This window comes from Dysidea avara, chromosome 8 (assembly GCF_963678975.1).
Source record: "Dysidea avara chromosome 8, odDysAvar1.4, whole genome shotgun sequence".
NCBI classification, from domain to species: domain Eukaryota; kingdom Metazoa; phylum Porifera; class Demospongiae; order Dictyoceratida; family Dysideidae; genus Dysidea; species Dysidea avara.
The window spans coordinates 25348667-25369851 of record NC_089279.1 but is presented as its reverse complement, the minus strand read 5'-3'; the positions used below and the strand labels follow the sequence as shown (position 1 = coordinate 25369851).

General features: G+C 37.7%; 1 protein-coding gene across 1 annotated transcript in view; it reads right to left on the bottom strand.

Annotated features, from left to right (window-relative positions):
• The window catches only part of LOC136264051 (ubiquitin carboxyl-terminal hydrolase CYLD-like), a 167849-nt gene that overhangs the window by 117953 nt on the left and 28711 nt on the right, over nucleotides 1–21185 (bottom strand). Inside the window, exons 4-7 of the mRNA XM_066058733.1 lie at nucleotides 13377–13726; nucleotides 13189–13321; nucleotides 5466–5574; nucleotides 2154–2332 (exon numbers count right to left, since the gene is read on the bottom strand). Coding sequence (XP_065914805.1) covers nucleotides 2154–2332; nucleotides 5466–5574; nucleotides 13189–13321; nucleotides 13377–13726 — 771 coding nt within the window. The remainder of the gene's footprint in view (nucleotides 1–2153; nucleotides 2333–5465; nucleotides 5575–13188; nucleotides 13322–13376; nucleotides 13727–21185) is intronic.

Genomic DNA, 21185 nt, shown 5'->3' with positions numbered 1-21185 from the left:
CCACCATGGACAGTTCTGTAATAAATATATGTATTATATATATAATTTGTACATTTACTGATTAAATCAGAAATATTTAAGGTACATCTGCTTCATCTTTTCTTCTTCCTGTGGTAAAGAAAAAAAGATAGGTTAAAAAAGTCCCAAAGCAGGCCATAGGCCGGCTTTGGGGTATACAAATACAAAAAGAAGTGAAATCTAATCCAAAACAGCCAAGCTGTAAAAAAAGTGTGCGGCCCTCAAAAAGGCTATGGTGAAAAAAGATGTGAAATCCAAGGTGGCGGCCAAGAAATGGCTGTGATGGTAGGTTAATGGTAAAAATTTTAATAACGACAATTCAGGTGAATTTTGTGCCAATTGACCAAGCGGCACCAAAATTCACCTGAACTGTTGTTATTAAAATTTTTACCATTAACCTACGTACCATCACAGCCATTTCTTGGCCGCCACCTTGGATTTCACATCTTTTTTCACCATAGCCTTTTTGAGGGCCGCACACTTTTTTACAGCTTGGCTGTTTTGGATTAGATAATATTATGTCCGAGTGCAACAGACTATGGACTTGAGACTTTTATTCACCATGAACTGGGACATTCATCAAGTTATAACGTATGCAATCATTTATCGGATTGACTCATTTACTGGAAATGTATGTTTCAATTATCAGACGGGGATTTTACTAATAACAACAGTGGAATTCCGTGGTACAAAGAAGTGGAATGATTGACAAAGACTGTTTTATGGTTGTTGAGGGTATTATAGTTCTACTGATAAAGGAATGAACAAAGGTTTACAGTTTGTTTGACTTCTGTACTGTAAGTTTGGGGTTGTGTTCGGATGTGAGTTTACCCTGCGCCATCAATGCATTTGTTCTCCGTCACTTTGAGGGAGTTCTGTTGATTTCTGCTTCGATGTTAGTCACCAAACAATAAAAGAAACAAGGCAAGCCATGGTCAAGGCCAGGACGTGATGAAACGTCCACAAATAAACATGGTACGGCTACTATCGAACATGGCAGTTGAACTGGCATGCTCATAGATGACATGGTGGCTGTGGTGAAGGCAGAGGTTGGTGAGAATATAGTCCAGAAGAGTGTACTACCATCAGGCCAACTTTTAAGAAGAGTGGATACTCAATTTCACCACTGAAAGTGAAGTATGCCGCCATGCTATCCCTACAGAACATCTGAAACCAAGAAATTAAGAATAGTACAAAGCAAAGGATCTAGAATTGGTTGGGAGCTTGTTGTTCCACTATTAATTACTGTAGAACTGTTAAAGACCATTGTGTGTTCAATTATCAAGCAATTCGTGCATAAATTTTACTAAAAATCGTAACTCCTACATTACACATTCTGACGTTCTAAAAATTTGTATGGATGTCCATTAGGCACTCACAATTGTGTGGGATTTTTGTCAAAATTTTGATGGCTTTAGGAATAACCTTTTGTTGGTGGTTAGATATTGTTCCAGTAATTGAAACATGCAAGCGTATATGAGTTCTGGTAAACAAGTTATGGTTCTGGTAACTGGTTATTTCGACTCCGCACCTTTTCATCTGTTGCTGGTCAGGTAAGGCAGCTAGTGACATCAAACTTAGGACACAGAAGGATGATATCTAGGGGAATACTTCTGCCAAAATTTGTACCTGAGGAATGTTTAGAGTGGAAGGTAAATTCAGGGTAATAAGGGTGTCAGCAATTGATTGCTTATGCTAGTTTTTGGTCTAAATATACCCATGCTATCGAACAAGAAGGCTGTTCAAGCTTAGAAACAACAACAATAAAGTTTTTACGTAAACAAACACACATAACTCGTGTTTGCTTCATGGTACAAAAACAAAACAAAGAGGTGAATTTATTGGTATATTAGATATTTCAATTTGTGTCTTCCTTCACTGTTTACTGAAGAAACTAAAACGTTTATAAAATCACCCAATGTAATTCAGTGCTATTTATCTCAAAAGTAGAATTATGCAAACAAGTTGGGTTTTCACTATCATATGTATGAAATATAAAATCATGCAAGCCATACATGTACAATACACCTGCATTGTCATTGCTCTAGATACAGAAACCTTAGCACTTGTAAGCACATTTTTAATACTGATAACATGACACACAGCAATGACAAAAACAAGTAAATATCCCTTACCATTTCCAACCCAGCAAAAAAAGTGTCTCCAGAACCATGAAGCAATCCTATCCACTTAATCACTCCATAGTCATCACCATACTGTATTACTGATCCCTTAGTTAGCTTGTGTGGGTTTTCAGCATCCATAAGTGGTACAGACTTGTATCTCTCCTCAGAAGGATTTGTTCTTCTATTGCCTAACAAACATGAGTAGCACTACAGCTAATGTCCATATGTACTGTATACAGTATAAATTCTTCCCAGTACATACACTACTATTAAACTCCAATTTCAGTCTCCATTGTTACACAAATCTAACTGCCATTATTGATTATTGCCAACCCAATACTACATAACACACTACATCACATAGGTGCCCTTTAAGCCAATACATGATAAACTACATACATTTGGGTGCTGCTATAACTCCTTCAATTGCTTACTACATAAATCACAGCTACAGTACATATGTCTTACTGCTGGCATGCCACACCAGTGTTATTAACAGTTATTAAACACATATGTAGCTAAAGTTTCCACAATTTTCACCTCAAATTTGATTTGAATAAACAGTCACAAAGTAATTATCTGCACCAATACAGCCAAGCAGCTGACCAAAAAGCCAGTTTCCCTTTGAACCCTCCTTACATGTGCTAATTACAAGGAAATCGAATAAAATGTAGTCATTTTATAACACTTCTTGTAAGTTTGTGAAATGAACTAAATGTGCTTGTATTTCGAGAATGCCTGGGTAATTATCTCAGGATTGGTATGTGGACTACTAAAAGATGTGGGAATTTTCACAGCAAAACTAATCTTGTTCTGTGCAAGAGAACACATCCTTTTTTCATAGCTTGGCTATTTTGACATACATATATCACCTGTTTCTGAGTATTTGCAAGTTCCAAAGCTGGCTTGTGGCCAGTTTTGGGGCTTCATTTTCCCTGTCTTGCCTTCGTTTCTACAGAAATGGTGACTAAGAAACCTGTAATTATACTTTTAAACCAGGCGTGCGTCCACAGCCAGCTGTGGGCACATGCCTGGTTTCCTGAAACTGTTTTCAGAAAAGTGTGCGTGTGCGTGTATGTGTTGTGAGGCAGCATAGCCAAGTTGTTAGGGCATCGGCCTAGTAATTGAAAGGTCCCAGGTTCAATTCCCGGTTGAGCCACTTTGGTGTTGCCGTTGTTTCCTTGAGCAAGAAATTTTACCCACAATGCTCCAGTCTACCCAGCTCTTTAAATGGGGACCTGGTGGCCTGGTGTCAACTAGGAAAGCAGTCCACTCAGCCGTTACTTCAATGGGTACCTGGTATTAACTGGGAAAGCAAATGCCCAACTGTCCTTGTCATTGTGGAACTTTAGGTTCCGCGACCTCTCTCCGTAAGACCTGGACAGTCTTCCTGCAGGTTACTAGCCCTGCCCCAGGAGGATTTGCCTGCACAAGGCTCAAGTGCCTGAGTGGTGCAAAGGCATCCCTCTGCTGGTTCACTGGGTGGCAATAGCTACGTTTCGCATGGTTGCCAGAGGCTTTGCTTTGTGTGTGTGTATGTGTGTACCTTTGTCCATACGTACCCACATGAGCAAAATTGTTAAATGGTAAAAGCAGCTTGCACGTAGAAGTAAAAGCGAAATGAAGTCTGTATTAAACTTCCTCACAGGTAAACTTTGCTCTGAGGTGGTTTCTTTTCAGCGGTCTGAAGTACAGGTGTGGTGACTCTTTTGTGAATTACCTTCCCTTTGGGTTTTACAGACATTTAGCAATTGAAAAACAACAGTGCAGGCCTCGTAGACTACCAGGAATAGCCTACCCCTTCATGTTCAAAAGATGGCATGACCCTTACATACGTGAACAATAATTAAGAGCAGCTTTGAGGCTTGTCGAGAGAATTTGTGGGAAAAAACACTATAGCTAAACCATATACTTCTGTGCGTAATATGTTCTTGAAAGCGGTTTGTTCAACAAGCACTTCCTTAGCAGTGCATATGATGAATTATGAAAATTTTATGAATTACATGAATTGTAAAACCAAAATTACAATAAATTAATTATGCACATTGTAAAACCAAAAAATGCCTATTGGCTAAATTAATAAAATACATAGTTGGTTAACAAAATCCAAATGAGTTAGCTAGCTGCATGAAGCCTGGTTTTTAGAAGTAGCACAACATCAACTTGTCTTAATTTTTAACATTATTTTCTTGACTATTCTATTAGGGAGTCTTGAACACATTTGCAGTGCTCCCGATAAGAATTCTTAAGCGCCAGGACAAAAAGTCCTGACAAATCCCAACTTGTCCAGACAAATTTATACTTTGCAAGGACACAAGTGACCTATAACACTGCCTGTAGTAAGCATTCTCTGATGTAAGCACTCTGGCTGTAGGCATTCCCATTGTTGCGCTGAGGATACACATTCTTTTGTGCTGAGACACTATTACAAGTGATTCTTTGAGGTTTCTGTACAGCAGAGGGGTTGGCATTGGTATATTAGTGATCACTCTCTTGGGTGGCTTGAATGTTTAATCTCCTAGCAACTAAGATACAGCTATTTTGAGTAAAATAAACAGTAAACCAAATATGTACACCCTGGCCTTTTTGGGCTCCTTTGATAGGACATTGTCATGCCAAATACAATTATGGTCAGACATTGGCTAATTTGTCTGGAAATTGTCTGTTGTCTGACTGTTATTTGTTAGGCACAGGCACCTAATAGCCCTCCATTATTCAAACTCGTTGGGCACTGGGTGCATTTGGATAATGGAAAAGTTCAGATAAACAAATCCCATACATTTATATACAGAGCTCAAACTCTAATAGAGCATACACTTTAGGCAAAATACTTTAATAGAGCAGTCACTTCCACAGTTCAGATAACAGAACATTCGGACAATCAATGGCCAGATAATGGAGGGACCGAAGATGAACAAAATGGCAAAATTTCAGGTTTGCCTGAAATACACATACTATTTTCTTTTCACTTGATACTTTCCAGTAGACCAATACTCATTGCAAATAACCACCAGAGGGTGGTTTTGAGTTAACGGATGCTTTCCAAAGTGGTTTTTAGGCGTATGTTCTATTAGAGTTACTGCAAAAACATGGCAATTCTTATTATGAACCCACTATTGTGGTTTATGATTTCTTGTGCCTTCTAGAAACTCATGGCTAGAACTTCATAGGTTTAAACTACAACTTTAATGCAAAATAACAGTGACTCAGTAGTTCTGCCCTTTAGTAGTATTTATGAAAATTAACTGTCATTACAAGTCTAAATGGCTATACTGTCCACATACACATACTTAACCAAACAATAACAATTACAAAACTTACCTGGTTCAAGAACAGCCAACAAGACAAATCGTCCCCGCCGGTGTTTGCACTTAAAGTACTCAACACCACCCCAAGTTCCATTACTAGAGGGACCTGTCATATCTTCAAACTGCAGTGACATAATTTAATGGTAAATACAGTTACAACATCTTATGCATTTTTGTACTGTATTGTCAAATTTCGAGGCATGCAATTTCGCAGATCAACAAATCTCAGTATTTTTGTGGGTTTATTTTCAAGGAATACTTGTTTTTCACTGATGTCACCTATGTATTAGAAAGCACAGAGCTAACCCGATATCTTGTTAATTTTCAAATATGAAAATTTCATGGACAACGAAGCAAGCACAAAATCTACAAAAATTACATCCCTCAAAAATTTGCACATATACGCAGAGTTGGGGTAGCCACTCTAAAAATGTAACTTGTTACACATTACTATGCAATCTAACACGGTTAGATATTACTCCCAGAAAAAGTAACGAGTTACATATTACACGTTACTCTATTGGCAGTAACTAGTAATATTATTACATATTACATTTGTTTGTTACAAGCTTTAAACTAAGCCCAACCTTCTAAATACAGGCTTCCAGCTTAGACTACAAGTGACACGAGTGAGAAATGCATTTCTCTGGTGTAGTTCAGCCCATACTTTGTTGTATTATCTTGGTCTCAAGGGCACTCCCCATGCACTATCACTCTTGGTTCTTGCCTGTACAACCATCTTCAGTGCTGTCAGGACTGCCAATCATGTACTGGATACAATGTACATTACAAGAAGTACTGCGTTACATTTTTGTTATATATTACTCGTTACTTTGTCATGTAATGCATTATGTTACTTCGTTACGACATAAGTAATATTATTACACAATGCATTACAAATGTAACTTGTTACCCCCAACTCTGTGTATACAGTATAGTATGGATGTTTCTCTTTTTCAAGTAATTTTTTACCCTGGCTACTGAACAAGACTGGAAGACCAGCATTAATGTACATGACCAGCATTCATGAATCAACTTCACATCTCAGTGTTGTACTCTTCTTGAAGCATGAAATAGTAAGAAATTGTTATTAGATATTTGAAATCCAGCAATTATTTCTGTTATAACGCTCTAAATCACTAGGAAGTTAGCTAGTCATAATTCAAGGCAATACAGTACATACATTCACATATTCCATTTAAAATTGTGTACAATTGGTTAGAATAGAATAGTGCTCATTGCAATAGTCATGTACATAGTATTACAAAGTGTGGCATAAAATCTGTTAATTATGGACACTTAATATGTAACTCTTAACCAGAGGAGGTCGGACATGTTTAAAGCTCCACCTAAAACTATTGCCTTTACTCAAGGGTGTATCCAGGGTTTGGAATGGTGGGGTGTACCAGGGTAGTAGGTATATGGATCATGGAGCAGGGGGTCTGGGGGACATAGCCCCTAGAAGCTACAGCTATGTCATATGTTTCAGGAATGAAAATTATACAGTGATTTATGCACACAAATCTCTTAATCAAACTGCTTTCTTTAAGAGTTGTGGATAAGTGACAGTCATTAGTAGTTCAGCTACCTAACTACATTAGCCTAAAGAACGACATACACAAGACCATGTGCATTTCATTTACATAGCGGCTAAATGTTCCCATGCATGGGATAGTGTTGCAGATGCTAGTTTTCATACTCAGCAACTGTGGAGGATTCTCAATAGTGTTATGTGTGGTGACTGTTCTATTAGAGTATTTGACTGACTGCTCTATTAGAGTATCTCGATCTTGCTTTAATGAGGATTTTTTTGGGGGGGGGAACGTACCCCCTGTCCCCCTCCCCTCCCCCCTTTGGATCTGCCACTGTTAATATAGTTTTATTTGGAAGTTCACATGACCCTCAATAGTTGCAATACAAACTGGTGGGGTACACTAGGGCCGACTCAATTATTCAGGTCACTCTTCACCTAAGCTTTGAGGACAAATACTTTGTTTTGCAAAAGTGATAATGGGTTTTGGGTAAAAAATACCAAACCACCTCTTTGCATGTATTACTTCATCAGACTGTATTAATAAGCAGAAATGACGATGTCTCACTGTTTTTATATAGAGACTAAAAGACATTCGTGTAATCTATTTTAGCAGTACTTAAAGTGCAGCCATGCAAAGCTAATTGAACTGTCATGCCAAACACAAAAACCCGTCTCAGACTACAAGAACAAACTCTATCAAGCAGCCAGGCCATCTACTGTTGTTGATGAGTAGATTGATCAGTACAACTAGTACAACTAATGTTATTCAAGACAACAGCTTGTCACAACTCTTGTTTAAGTCGGCAAACAGCACCAGCTGCTATCATATATTCAGCACCAGCTGCTATCGCATATCCATTGCAACACAGAGTACTCCTGGCTAGCCACACCGTCACCTTATTATTCAATAACTTATGCACCAGAGACCATCAAAATTTGGCAGAGGCATCAGGTAGGCATTACTCTACAACAGTACATTTTAGATTTTTGCAATTCAACCTTGATGGGGTTGTTACCCAATGTTGTAGTCTACAGGTGTGAATTTGCACTACATTCCATGTTGTTATCAGTAAAAGGAAAGTGAAGAATTGTTCTACAAGGTAAAGAATTGGTTGGAAGCATAGTGGCTTAGCACTAGGTTGTCATTCGATAGTTCTTGAAAAAATTGGCTTGAAACTTTGGCGGAAGAATAAACACGTGTCATTTCACAAAAATTTGGTAAAGCATCACAGGCTATCACAACAGCATTTTAAGCATAGATTAAGTTAAGTTGTACATAGCAGACACCATAAAATAGCTCAATAAGCATGACAGTTGTAACAAATTTGTTTTGTGTGGATGGACTTAATTAATTAATTCAGCACCACCTTAATACAAAACAAATCTGACTGGTAGTGCAAAAACAGTGTCTTCCATAAAATACTACACAGTATGTATGAAAATTATATCCATAAAGCATTCTAAAGTTTATCTGATGTCAAGTACACAGTTGCTCACAGACCAAACTATGGGTGAATTTTTAAAAGCATTAAATCCTTACATGTGGGGATGCCAATAGCCTAGAAACAAAACGCTGTAACATTTAAATCATTATTCCTATCACTATGCATAATTACTTAGATGCAAGTAGGTTTGAAATAATTGGGGCAAGCCTGAGCGAGCCCCAGTATTGTCAAGTGGCCATGGTACGTACGTCGCGTGCACGAAAATTCCCTAAAGAAACCGGAAAGCCCCACACTTGGTAGTTGAAATGGTACGTATGTCGCGTGCATGAAAATTGCCCAAAAGAAACCAGAAAGCCTCACACTTGGTAGTTGAAATGGTACGTACGTCGCGTGTACAAAAATTTCCTATACAAATCGGAAAGTCCCCACACTTGGTTGGTAGTGGTCCCAAAGCTACCTCGCATGCACAGTAGCACCTGGACGCACATGGAAAGAGATGAGAGATTAAGGAGAAGATGAGAACATGATAGAGAAAGAGGAGCCCAAGAATCACGAGATGAAAGAGATGCAAGATTTATCACTAAGGCCATGACAAATGAATCTTATGTTTCACAGATGCGGTGGGTCAGTGCTTTGCCAAACTTGAAAGCAAAATAAACATCACATGACTGGCTGAAAAGAGTGATAAAAGACTCTAAACTTATTAATAATGTGTAATCAGTAATTGGCGTAGTAGCTGGTAGCGATGGAGAGTTTAAAGAATAAAAGTGAGGAAAACGGAAGTCGGAGACAGAAGTCCCTCTTTGCATTTTTAGCACTGTCATCCATAAGATCGATATACTCTAATAGAGCAGTCACATTTACTCGAATAAAACAGTCAGTTACAGCATATTATCTATGGTCGCAGGTACAATTTTTGTTAAATTTACTCAACTTAAGCTATATGCAATCAAACATCAAATAAAACATAGCTCAGGTTCGCCCCCACATGCTTTAGCATCTGTCTAGTTTACTATGCAACAAAAGTATAGAGGTATGCGATGACTAATATACACATATCTTGATATTTCCTTTGAATCTATCTCAATTATCTCGATAACTGAAACAATTATTCATTTTAGTAAACTGCCAATATTGTAACCAGTAAAGTGAGCAAATTGCAATTTGAAGACTATAATAAAGTGAAAATATTAGTCTTAACACTGTTCCCGAGTGGTAGGAGAGTTGGAGCCCCCAGGAGGTGCCTACACCATCAGGTATAATCAAGACACACGATAGTGTGTCATGCGGCCCAAGAAGCCGGCGCGCCACACCGTGAGTATATTGACAGGAAAGAAAACGTCATTTTCACACATTTGTATCTCGGTGATACCTCATCCGATTGGAACCAAATTTGCTGCAGAGTTGCCCGCCAGCTAGGGGAGTCTACATTCCAAATTTGAAGGAAATCACTCAGGCTATTTCCGAGATACGAGTGGCCAAAGTTTTATTTTTTTTTCTTCGTTTTTTTTTTTATTCTTCGTCTTTTCGCACACTTGCAAAAATTGCTATAAAATGTAAATGCGTACTCCGATCGCCTTGAAATTTGGCACACAGAAGGGGGGTCCAAAGGCGAATCCTACCATCACATTTGGTGCAAATCCGATGAATGATTCAGGAGCTATGACCGATTATTCGCGTCAAACAAGATCGATTTGTTGTCACGCCTACAGGGTAAAGCGCTTCATGGAATGAGTTGAAAATTGCTATGTAGATGGAGTAACCATCGTAGGAGTGCCTTTTGGTGGTTTGAAAAGAATCGAGATAAAGACCACGGAGATATGACACAAAACCCAACCTGTGTCACAATTACGCGATCGATTTTTAGGAATAAAAAAGTATTAGTTTTCATGCCTACTAGGCAAACCACTCAGAGCAATGAGCTGAAAATCGGTGTATAGCTGGAATAATCTTCATTGAAAGTCCTTGTAGTAGTATAGAAGAATTGGATTACAAACCACTGAGTTATGATTCGAAAGCCAACTCCATGTAGCAAATGCGAGATCGAGATACTCTAATAGAACAGTCACCCTAATAGAGCATTCAGCTAATTTATTTATTCCATTATAGAATTCTATTACATTACAGGTTATTCTGTAGGGAGTTCAGCTGCAAACAGTTAATCTTATAGACAGTTCAGCAAGAAGCAAGTCACCCTATAGAGAGTTCAGCTACAAATATATCGCTGTAGTGATTCAGAACATTACAAGTCACACTGAAAAGAGTTCAGCTACAAACAAGTCATGCACCCTGTAGAGAGTTCGGCTACACTCTCTAGAGAATTCAGCTACAAACAAGTCACTGTGGAGAGAGTTCAGCTACAAAGAAACTACCCTATAAAGAGTTCATCTGTACAAACAAGTTACCCTATAGAGATCACCTGCAAACAAGTAACCCTGAAGAGAGTTCAGCTACAGACAAGTCACTTTATACTTTATACAGTGTTCAGCTACAAGTAAGTCACTCTGTAGAGAATTCAGCTACAAGTAAGTCACTCTGTAGAGAATTCAGCTACCACCAAGTCACTCTGTAAATAATTTTGCTACAAACAAGTCATCATGTAGAGAGTTCAGCAACCAAAATACTACTCTGTAAAGAGTTCAGCTATACAAACAAGTTACTTTTTAGAGAGATCAGCTAGAAACAAGAGAGAGTTCAGCTAGAAGAAGTCACCCTGTAGAGGACTCAGCTGCAAAGAAACCCTGTAGAGAGATCAACTACAAACAAATCACCCTGCAGAGCATTCAGCTATAAACAAATCACCCTGTAGAAAGTTCAGGTACAAACAAATCACCCTATATACAGTTCAGCTACAAAAAAAATCAATCTGTAGAGAGTTTAGCTACAAAGAAGTTATGCTACAGTGAGATCAGTTTGAAACAAGAGATTTCAGCTACAAACAAATTAACCTGTAGAGAGTTCAGCTATGAACAGATCATCCTGTAGATAGTTCAGCTAGATACAAGTCACCCTATAGAGAGATCAGCTAGAGGAAGTCACCTTGCAGAGAGATCAGCTAGAAAAAAGTTGCCTTGTAGAAAGTTCAGTAACAAAGAATCCATCCTGTAGAGAGTTCAGCTACAAACAAATCACCCTGTAGAGAGTTCAGCTACAAACAAATCAACCTGTAGAGAGATCAGCTCGAGGAAGTCACCTTGTAGAGGGATCAGCTAGAAACAAGTTACCTTGTAGAGAGTTCAGGTACAAAGAAACCACCATGTAGACAGTTCAGCTGCAAACATATCGCCTGTAGAGAGTTCACACAGCTAGAAACAAATCACCCTGTAGAGAGATCAGCTAGAAGAGGTCACCTTGTAGAGAGTTCAGCTACAAAGAAACCATCATGTAGAGAGTTCAGCTGCAAAACAAATCACCCTGTAGAGAGTTCAGCTACAAAAAGATCACCCTGTAGAGAGTTCAGCTAAAAGAAGTCACCTTGTAGAGAGTTCAGCTACAAAGAAACCATCATGTAGACTCTGAGAGTTAAGCTGCAAACAAATCACTCTGTAGAGAGTTCAGCTAGAAGAAGTCACCTTGTAGAGAGTTCAGCTACAAAGAAACCACCATGTAGAGAGTTTAGCTGCAAACAAATCACCTGTAGAGAGTTCATCTAGAAACAAATCACCCTGTAGAGAGATCAGCTAGAAGAGGTCACCTTATAGATAGTTCAGCTACATTTCAAGTCACCCAGTAGTGAGATCAGCTGCAAAATAATATCCTGTGGGGAATAATGGGCATGTAATAAATATATGTATATAATTTGTATAATTACTAATAAAATCAAAAATAATTGAAGTATTAAAAATCTTCTTTAAGTTCTTTTCTTCTTCCTGTCGTAAAGAAAAAACACATGGGTTAAAAAATCCCCAAAGCCAGCCATTGTCCAGCTTTGCAGTATACAAATACAAAAGAAGTGATATCTAATCAAAAACAGCTAAGCTGTAAAAAAATGTGCAGCCCCCAAATAGGCCATGGTGAAAAAAGATGTGAAATCCAAGGTGGCGGCCAAGAAATGGCTGTGATGGTAGGTTAATGGTAAAAATTTTAATAACGACAATTCAGGTGAATTTGGTGCCAATTGGTCACCATGGCCTTTTTGGGGGCCGCACCTTTTTTTACAGCTTAGCTGTTTTTGATTAGATAATAATTAACAGAAGTTTACTATTATCTAGATTAATAAACCTATCATCCTTATCTCGATAAGTCTTATGATATCTCGATAATCAAATATATCTAGATAATTGCACACTTCTACAAAAGTACACGGACGAAAACTAGTGGTGAAACCAACTTTTGCTGAAACACACATGCCAAATGTTTACCTACATATAGAAAATGCTTGTAACTTATCATGTTGCAATAAACAGCAATTGACTCGTCATTCACAGGCAAATCAGGCCATAAGTAATTCTAATGTTAACTGCTACATTGTGCAACAAGGAGTTGCAACGTGGTTCTTCATTATTTCACAAATGGGCAATTGTTGTTCCAGTGATTATTCAGTCAGCCTTCCCTAAGTATCCCCAATGAAAAAACTTTCTGTAGTTACATATATTGTTTTAGACTAATAGTCAGGCTGGTCTGGTTGCTTGGATATAGTAATGGAAGTACTGTAACAGTAATAAGGTGCAAAACGGTACCATTCAATTCAAGCCATACAATACAGTACATATATATACTTGAATCATTTCTACAAGCTTTAGATACACGATTCTTACCATTTCTACTCCAGCATGTACATCTTTGCTACCACTCAGTGCACCTATCCACCTAATAATTCCATACTGGCCTGACACCTTCTCTTTGACTACAGATCCCACTTTAAGGTTGTATGGATTACAAGAATCTGGTCTAGAAATGGCGCACTGTGTAGTTAGGATGACTAAACACTTATATGGAAACTTACATTACAACATTGTCCTTTGGCTCTCCTGGAATTTGGTCATATTCATGGTGTTTTGAAGGAGGACCTTTGTTGGCAGATGCACTAGGTTGACCACTGCCTTCTTTGGAGACACTTGATGAAGCACTTTTTAAGTGTTTTTTCTCAACATCACTTTTTTTAGTTATTACTCCAGCATGTTGACTGCCAGCAACATCCAAGGCTGCGTTACTATCTTTTCTTGAAGCAATTTTGTGAGCATAGATAATGGGAATAAAAACTTTTGAATGTGCTGATTTTGTAACTGTAAACTGTTGTCGTAGTTTAGCATTTTCGATGTTGTGGATTACTTGCGAAACATTCAAATGTTTATCCTACACATGTAATAGAGATACACATACATACAGATCTACAGTAGCAGACAATGCATTTACATTCTCTTGTATTTGTGTTCCACTCTTCCAGTGAGCATTTACATTGCATTTAGTGTCTGTATTGCATTCATTAAGTATTACATTTGTATTGAGGCTTCAATGGGCAATTGTGCCTTACGGTTAGAATTCTTTAAGAGAAAATATTGTATTGTAAAGAAAAAGAGATACAATAATAGCCATTTGTTTCATGTATTACTATTATACCACTAGCCAAGTGAAATTAGGAAGCTGTTGGCCAAGGTGTGAGATCAAGCTGCATTTACGCATAGACACAAACAGAACATTACAACATGAAACATCTATTTTCAAATATCTATATTTTAGCAAATCACAGTCTGAACATTTCAATAGGTCAGCAAAGGTGATATTTGTCATGTAACAGATGGTGCTTTATATCCCTGTGTAGCCTACCACTAGCTTACAATACATCTGGAGCCAAGTCCAGATCACTATTTCTTATCATACAAAATGATAGTATTGTATAGTAGGGGTTGATAAGAACTCCTATGGTTTTGTGGATTTTTGCACCTTAAAAAACGGCCTTGCAATAAGTTTTACTCAAAAAAAACACCTGGAATGCATCAGTACTGTTATAATGATGCTGTACCTTGAGTAAACAAAGTGAAAAGTCGAATGCTTTAATGTACAGTAAGTTTTAAAGAATTTCAAAATTCATCTACCTACCGTCTGCCTGCTGTAAGACCCAGTAGCGCTAGGTGTACGGCTCCAGAAATTTCAGACAGCCAAGGTAAAGACAGCAGATTCACGAATCTGTTGTTCCAATTACGTTCTGTCCACTGGACCATGCTGTTTGTTTTCATCATTCATTTGCTTCTTTGCTCTTCTTGAACGATAATCAATAGTTGCGGTGCTTAATAGTTGCGGCATATGCCACAACCCAAACACATGATTTTAACAAAGTGTGAATACATGTGAGTAAGATGAGGGTGAACAGATGTAGTACCCAAGGAGTTGTCTCTAGCATATACTAACACTGGGTAGTCATTTTATATAGTCTTAGTTACCAGTTTGCCTTTTTTGTGAGGTAGCTAGCTAATAATATCTTTGAGGGGCAGATCCACCTGGATCCAGACTTCTAAAAGTGAGGATTCCACTCTTATAATGGTGGACTCTCCAGTAATGTTCTACTGTAAAATCATCACCATTTTGGCCATTACAAACGCAGCTGAAGCCTTTAACAGTTGCTGTAATAGCTTTAAAAGACAAACCAATAATTATTTTTAGAGGTGTTTATTGCATATGAAGGTAAAAGATAGCTACTTCAAGTGATATTTATACTATGTGGAAAACAAAAAGAGTATAATATAGCTATGTACCACTCTGCGTGGGCAGTTCAAAGGCACCACCAGTGCCATAATTTGTATATTGCACTGCTGCAGACCGCAGCGAGTGCATTATAACTTATAACGCACTGGTTGCGGTTTTTTAGACCACAACGAGTGCATTATAAGTTATAATGCACCGACCGCAGTGCAATATACAGATATTGCACTGGCTGCGGTTTTGTGCAGCATAGCACAAGTGCCGGTGGCGAAGACCACTACGACACCTCACCTAATAGGTGGAAAGACACTTCACAGATCACTCGAATTCTTTTATAGCCTGACATGTAAAGGTCGATTGTGGGCCATAACGTCACCAATACGTATAATGTTTACAAGCAGCCAATGGCGATCGAAAAATCCAACACGGGTGGCCACAACTCTAGTCTATATATATATATAAACGTACTTATACACCTTACTAGTCTGGTGCCATCTTAGCCCAGATTAAACTGTAGCCCACTTCCGAACGCCCACTTCGACAATGACTCAATAAAACAAATATATTCTAAATAATACTAACCTTTACGTTCGATTGTGGTAACCAGTTTTGTCATGCCACCTGATTCGAGTTTAGCCAGTGTGAATAGTAAGAATTAGACTAGCATCGTTTAGTAGTTAGGTTTTGTTTACTTAAAACATCTATTTAGCTACTTTTTTTTGCTCGAGAGAATCACTATGGCGATTAGTCTGGCGCTTAGTCTATATGGCGATTGAGTGATCACGCTGGCATGCTGAGCACTACATGATGAGAGTCGAACAGCGAATGCAGGTTAGTGATATAATTATCCCATAGCGTACTAGCTTTCAATATCTCAGGTGGCTGCAGTACTGCAGGGGGAACGTCATCGCAACGTCCGGCTTGGTTACCCACAATCGATGTTAGAAACCTGGCCTTTATAAGTGTTACAGCTGTCTTGTGAGACTCTCCCCACCTATTAGGTGAGTGGTACATAGCAGTTATACAACGTGCACTTGTGCTCTGCCTGTATAAACGCACTTGCCTTCGGGCCTAACGGCCCTCAGGCTCGTGCGTTTATATCAGGCAGAGCACCCGTGGCCGTTGTATAACTATATAATATAGCTAGACAAAAAAAAGTAAACAAACTAGCTATTTAAAAATTAAAAGTTTCAAATGGAAGTAGGGGTTGATATAATGATATTTTTAAAATTTGTTAATTTAAAAAGGATCTATGCAATAAAAAGTAGTGAAACAAGAGATAAGTGTAGGTTATCGCACAAATCAAGGTATCTTTGCTTTCGCCCGAAGTGATTATGTGCCATTCCGAAGGTCTCTAAAATAGCGAAGATACCGTGGATTTGGGCGATAATCAATTTAGACTATGGCTCGTGCGGGCCTGGTCATTGCCAATAATGGCAGCTTCCTGATCGAATTAGTGTTAAAACAACTCACTGGTAGGCTTCCTAGATGAATATATACAATCATCTCTATTATCCAGCAATGCTTTCTTTGCACCCTAGCATGATTTCTGATGGCTGTAGTGACTGGAATCCAGCAAAACAAATGACGCACGTGACAAAAAAATTTGCCACAGGTATCTAACCAGTTTAGATACCTACCCGCGGGTATCTATTGGATTTTAAATAAACGACCAAACTTCACAGCATACTATGCGTACCATAGTCTAAATGATGGTATTACAGTATAGCTCAATGGGAAAGTCCCTACTTTGGCATTGAGCAAAATTATAGCTAATGTGCTAAAGTAGGGACTTTCCCACTGAGCTATGCTACAACACCATCATTCATCTCTTGTTTCACTACTTTATATTTTATAGATCCCTACTTCATTTTTAAATTAACAATTATAACCCCTACTTTCTTGAAATTTTTAATTTTGTAAATAGCTAGTAATAGTCAGTTTTTACTACAAATTGCTGAAATTATTAAATATAATTGTTCTCACGGTAAATATTGAACCAGACTATATAAGTGGAGCTTTCATAGGCTATGATACTTGTTAATACAATCAATGAATATTGTTTCTACAGAAAAATCAAAGCTTTTATCGCTTTCACTGACACCAGCTTTCTGCAATTCCTCCACACTATACTGTTGCTGCCAAAGTACATAAGCTGTGATTATCGCAAATATGGGCACACATAGATTAGGAATACCAACTTGATACAAAGCTACAGAAATAGAATAACCTTTAGTCAACTTTACAGGATAGTATTTGGGTACGTACACTGACAGTAATTTCAACTATTAATAGACAAGTATTGCTGGTTTAATTAGCAACTTTGTAGTGGAAGCTAGAATTGTCGTGGTTCATACCTCCGTAGTCTTTTGCGTCTGGTCTTGCAATTGTGTTGTAATTCTTATGACATTCTTTTAGCAGATCATTTACAATCCATTTCATAAAATAAAAAGCAAACAGAATGGGAACTTTGTCTACTATTCAATACATGTGTGCCATTATCAGGACATTATTTATACACATTGACATACACAGTCACAATGATTATAAAGAAACCTAAAAACAGTACATGATAAGCTAGGTCTACTACTGAACACATGTGCACATGTGTAAAGATAATACACACACACACACGCACGCACACACACATTAGTGTTTTTCTAGTATACTAGAACTAGAACTAAAAGTAGTTTTAGTACAGCCTTTTCTTTTTAGTTCTAGGAACTAGAACTAAACTATAATTCCATTGCAATCTATTCAAAAAACTGGAACTATACTAGAAAAATGCTGTTTTTCAGTTTTTGAACAAGAACTAAACTAAAATTAATAGCTTTATATAGTACCAACACTAGAACTAAACTATAATCTTTAATACTGCAACTACTGCTACAATAATAATTGTTGTTTGAGATTTAGCAGAAACCTGATTGGAGAACTGACTATCTGGCACAATCTCATTAAAGCCTGACATTGAAGTACATATAACATGATATAACTTTTGTAAGAGCACAGGCAACTTTCCAATACTATCTCAAGTGGCTTGTGACATTTTAGCAACCACCATTCTGGTGCAAAAAATATTTACTTCTGGTGGAGAGGTGACAAGAGGAAAACAAAATCGCGTGATAGACACAAACCTTAGAAAGAGATTATTTCTTACGTAGAAACAAGAAGTATATTGTTTAGGTAGGATTTTTAAAAAAAAGTCTTTGATTAGGTTCAAGTTCTCTAAGTGGTATATATAGGATAAGTATTCTAATACACCTAGTTAGTGATCAATTTTTTGTAAAAGCAATGAATAAGTATAACAAAGTATTATATTCTTAGCATCAGTACTGTACTATAACTAATACTTACTAAATTGCAGGTACTATAATACTAACTAAAATTGTTTCAGCCATGGATACTTGAACTAATACAAACTATTATTGTTTCTAACAAGGAACACTAGAACTAATACTAACTAAAATTGTTTTAAACCATGAATACTAGAACTAATGCAAACTTAAAATATTTCTGGCAACTGAACTAGAACTAGAACTGTACTAGATCATTATACCTGTACTAGAAAAACACTAACACACATGTATGCATGCGTGTACACACATACACACAGCAAAACCTCCAGCAACCATTGAACTAGCGCTGGGATTCCTATGTACCACTTAAGCACTCGAGTCTGTGCAGGCATATCCTCCTAAGGAGGGCTAGTATTTTGCAGGAGACTCATAAAAAAAGGTCACGGTATCCAAAGTTCCACAACAACCTCAAAACCGCTGAGTGGGGATCCAGCTGACACCAGATCCCTTGCTTTAGGAAACTACAACAATAGCAACTGGGCATCACAGAGCATCGAGGCCAGTGCTCTAACCACCTGGTTATGTTGCATACCATACACATGCACGCATGCATGCATATCACAGTTGCACCACACACACACACATATATGTATAAAGCTAAAGGCTGTTTGTCTGACAGTCTGCATTATTTTGGGATCTGTCAGTTATTAATGCACAATTGAAGTAGTTTTGTGCCAAATAAAGATCTGGAGTTTTTAAAAAGAATTTTCAACTACTGTCATATGCTACTTATGGTACAGACAGTTCAGGTATTAGAGCATTAGGTATTAGAGTATTATTAACCTAAAGGGCCAGGGTTCACTTCCTGTTCATGACATGACAACCTTTTTTCTTTACTAACTTGAGAAGTTGCTCAATGGCTACATTCTGCCAACAATGGTATCAAATAATAAATTGATGTGGTAAGGAAAACAGTGGTGTGGATAGGGATGAGAAACTAACGATTAACATTTACGAGATATAAATACATTGAGTTTACAAAATAAGGTAGACTTACAGAATTAGTTTAATTGACGCCTTTATGGGACATGCTTTATCGTAGCTATTACTCACTAGTCTTGGTATATATTTGAAATGATTCATGCATGGAAGACTGTGTCTTCTTTCTTTAATTTTTTGGCTGCCAATTTACTATGCAGGTCATGTGAATGAGCATGCACATTGATTATACATAGATTACAGCCTTATCCATGCATGCTGAAATACACGTATTAACTTTGGGTTAAACTTGCAAGCAAAGTGCTAAGAATTTTATTGTAAGAGTTTATGTGTTTTGTTTATCCAGTGGTGTAGAGAAAGCTTCCATTGCCAATCACAGGGCAAATTATGGCAAGAGCACCACCCTATGTACACAGTTGCAGTTACACACTGTAGATTGTGGCTCAAATTCAGACAATGGTACATTATTATTCTGTCAAACCATACCTTTTGGTGTATACTAACAAGTACACAAAAATTGGAATCTTCAACTAGATAAAAAGTACTGAAACAAGCTGGAGTAGTGCATGATATTAAATCACAGCAAAACAATAAGAAGTATTATATTCCTACTGTGCATTTTCATTATGGTATCGTGAGCACATTAGGAATATAACACTTCTTATTGTTTTACTGTGATTTAATATCATGCACTACTCCAGCTTGTTTCAGTACTTTTTATCGATGTGCTATGGTCCCTACTCTAGTTAAAATTCCAATTTTTTGTGTACTTGTTTGTTAACTATTTTTGTAAATAGCAATTATTATGACTGGTGAACCCACACAGACTGCATCAAAATAAAGAAATGGTGCCACACCCCCCAGTTAAATCAATTATCATCTGATAAGTGAAGCATCCATTACACTTCATTGTCAGCTATGTTCAACCCGTTACACAACATTACAAATCAAGAACTATTCGAAAAGCACCTCTACAATCAAAGTAGCCACTATGAAAAATACGGACGATTTCCATTACAAAGAGAAGCCATCACGTGCTACCGCCAAATCGACACTTTTCTCAGTCAACAAAGATGAATGGGACACAAAGGAGGACACTCGTAAGTGCATGAAGAATGCATTGTATGTACTGTGGTACGCCAAAAAAACACCTTTTGGGCCGAAGCGACGTCGAACAGTGAAAAAGTTACTCCATAGCCTTAGCCGTTATCAAGTTACGCTTGTCTGAAGGCATCAGTCAGTCAGTGACTAGAAAATTCCACTGAATATATATATTTTTAAATTCCATAGCAACTTTTTTGTTTGGGTCGATCTGAAGGCTTGTTCAGGCTTAGTTTTGCCTAACCAATACATCAGGGAAAAGTGGGGCTGGTTTTTGGGTGATTATTTTCATGGGCCATGACCACATTTTTGTGGTCACTACTATACAGTACTATTGTACTGTATGATACATTTGTAGCATTATGTAATGGGCTGGACATAGCTGAAAGCAAAGCATAATGGCTATTTCACTTTCGAGTCAGTACTTGATAGTTGGGGCACACATCCAGATGAAACATTAACTCTGGTACCATTCTTTCTTTTAATGAGGTATGTGTGGGTTTACCAATCATACTAATATTACAAACAAGTACAACAAAAAATTTAAAAGTTAACTTTGATTAGGGATCACAAAAGGGAGGTCACCTACCATTTAATCACTACTTCAGTCTGAGTATAGGCTGAATTAGGGATTAAATGTCCACTAGTATATCTGCAGGTGTAAGCGACCACCCTTGTTTCCCTATGATGCTTAATCCAACTTAAAATTCCCAATT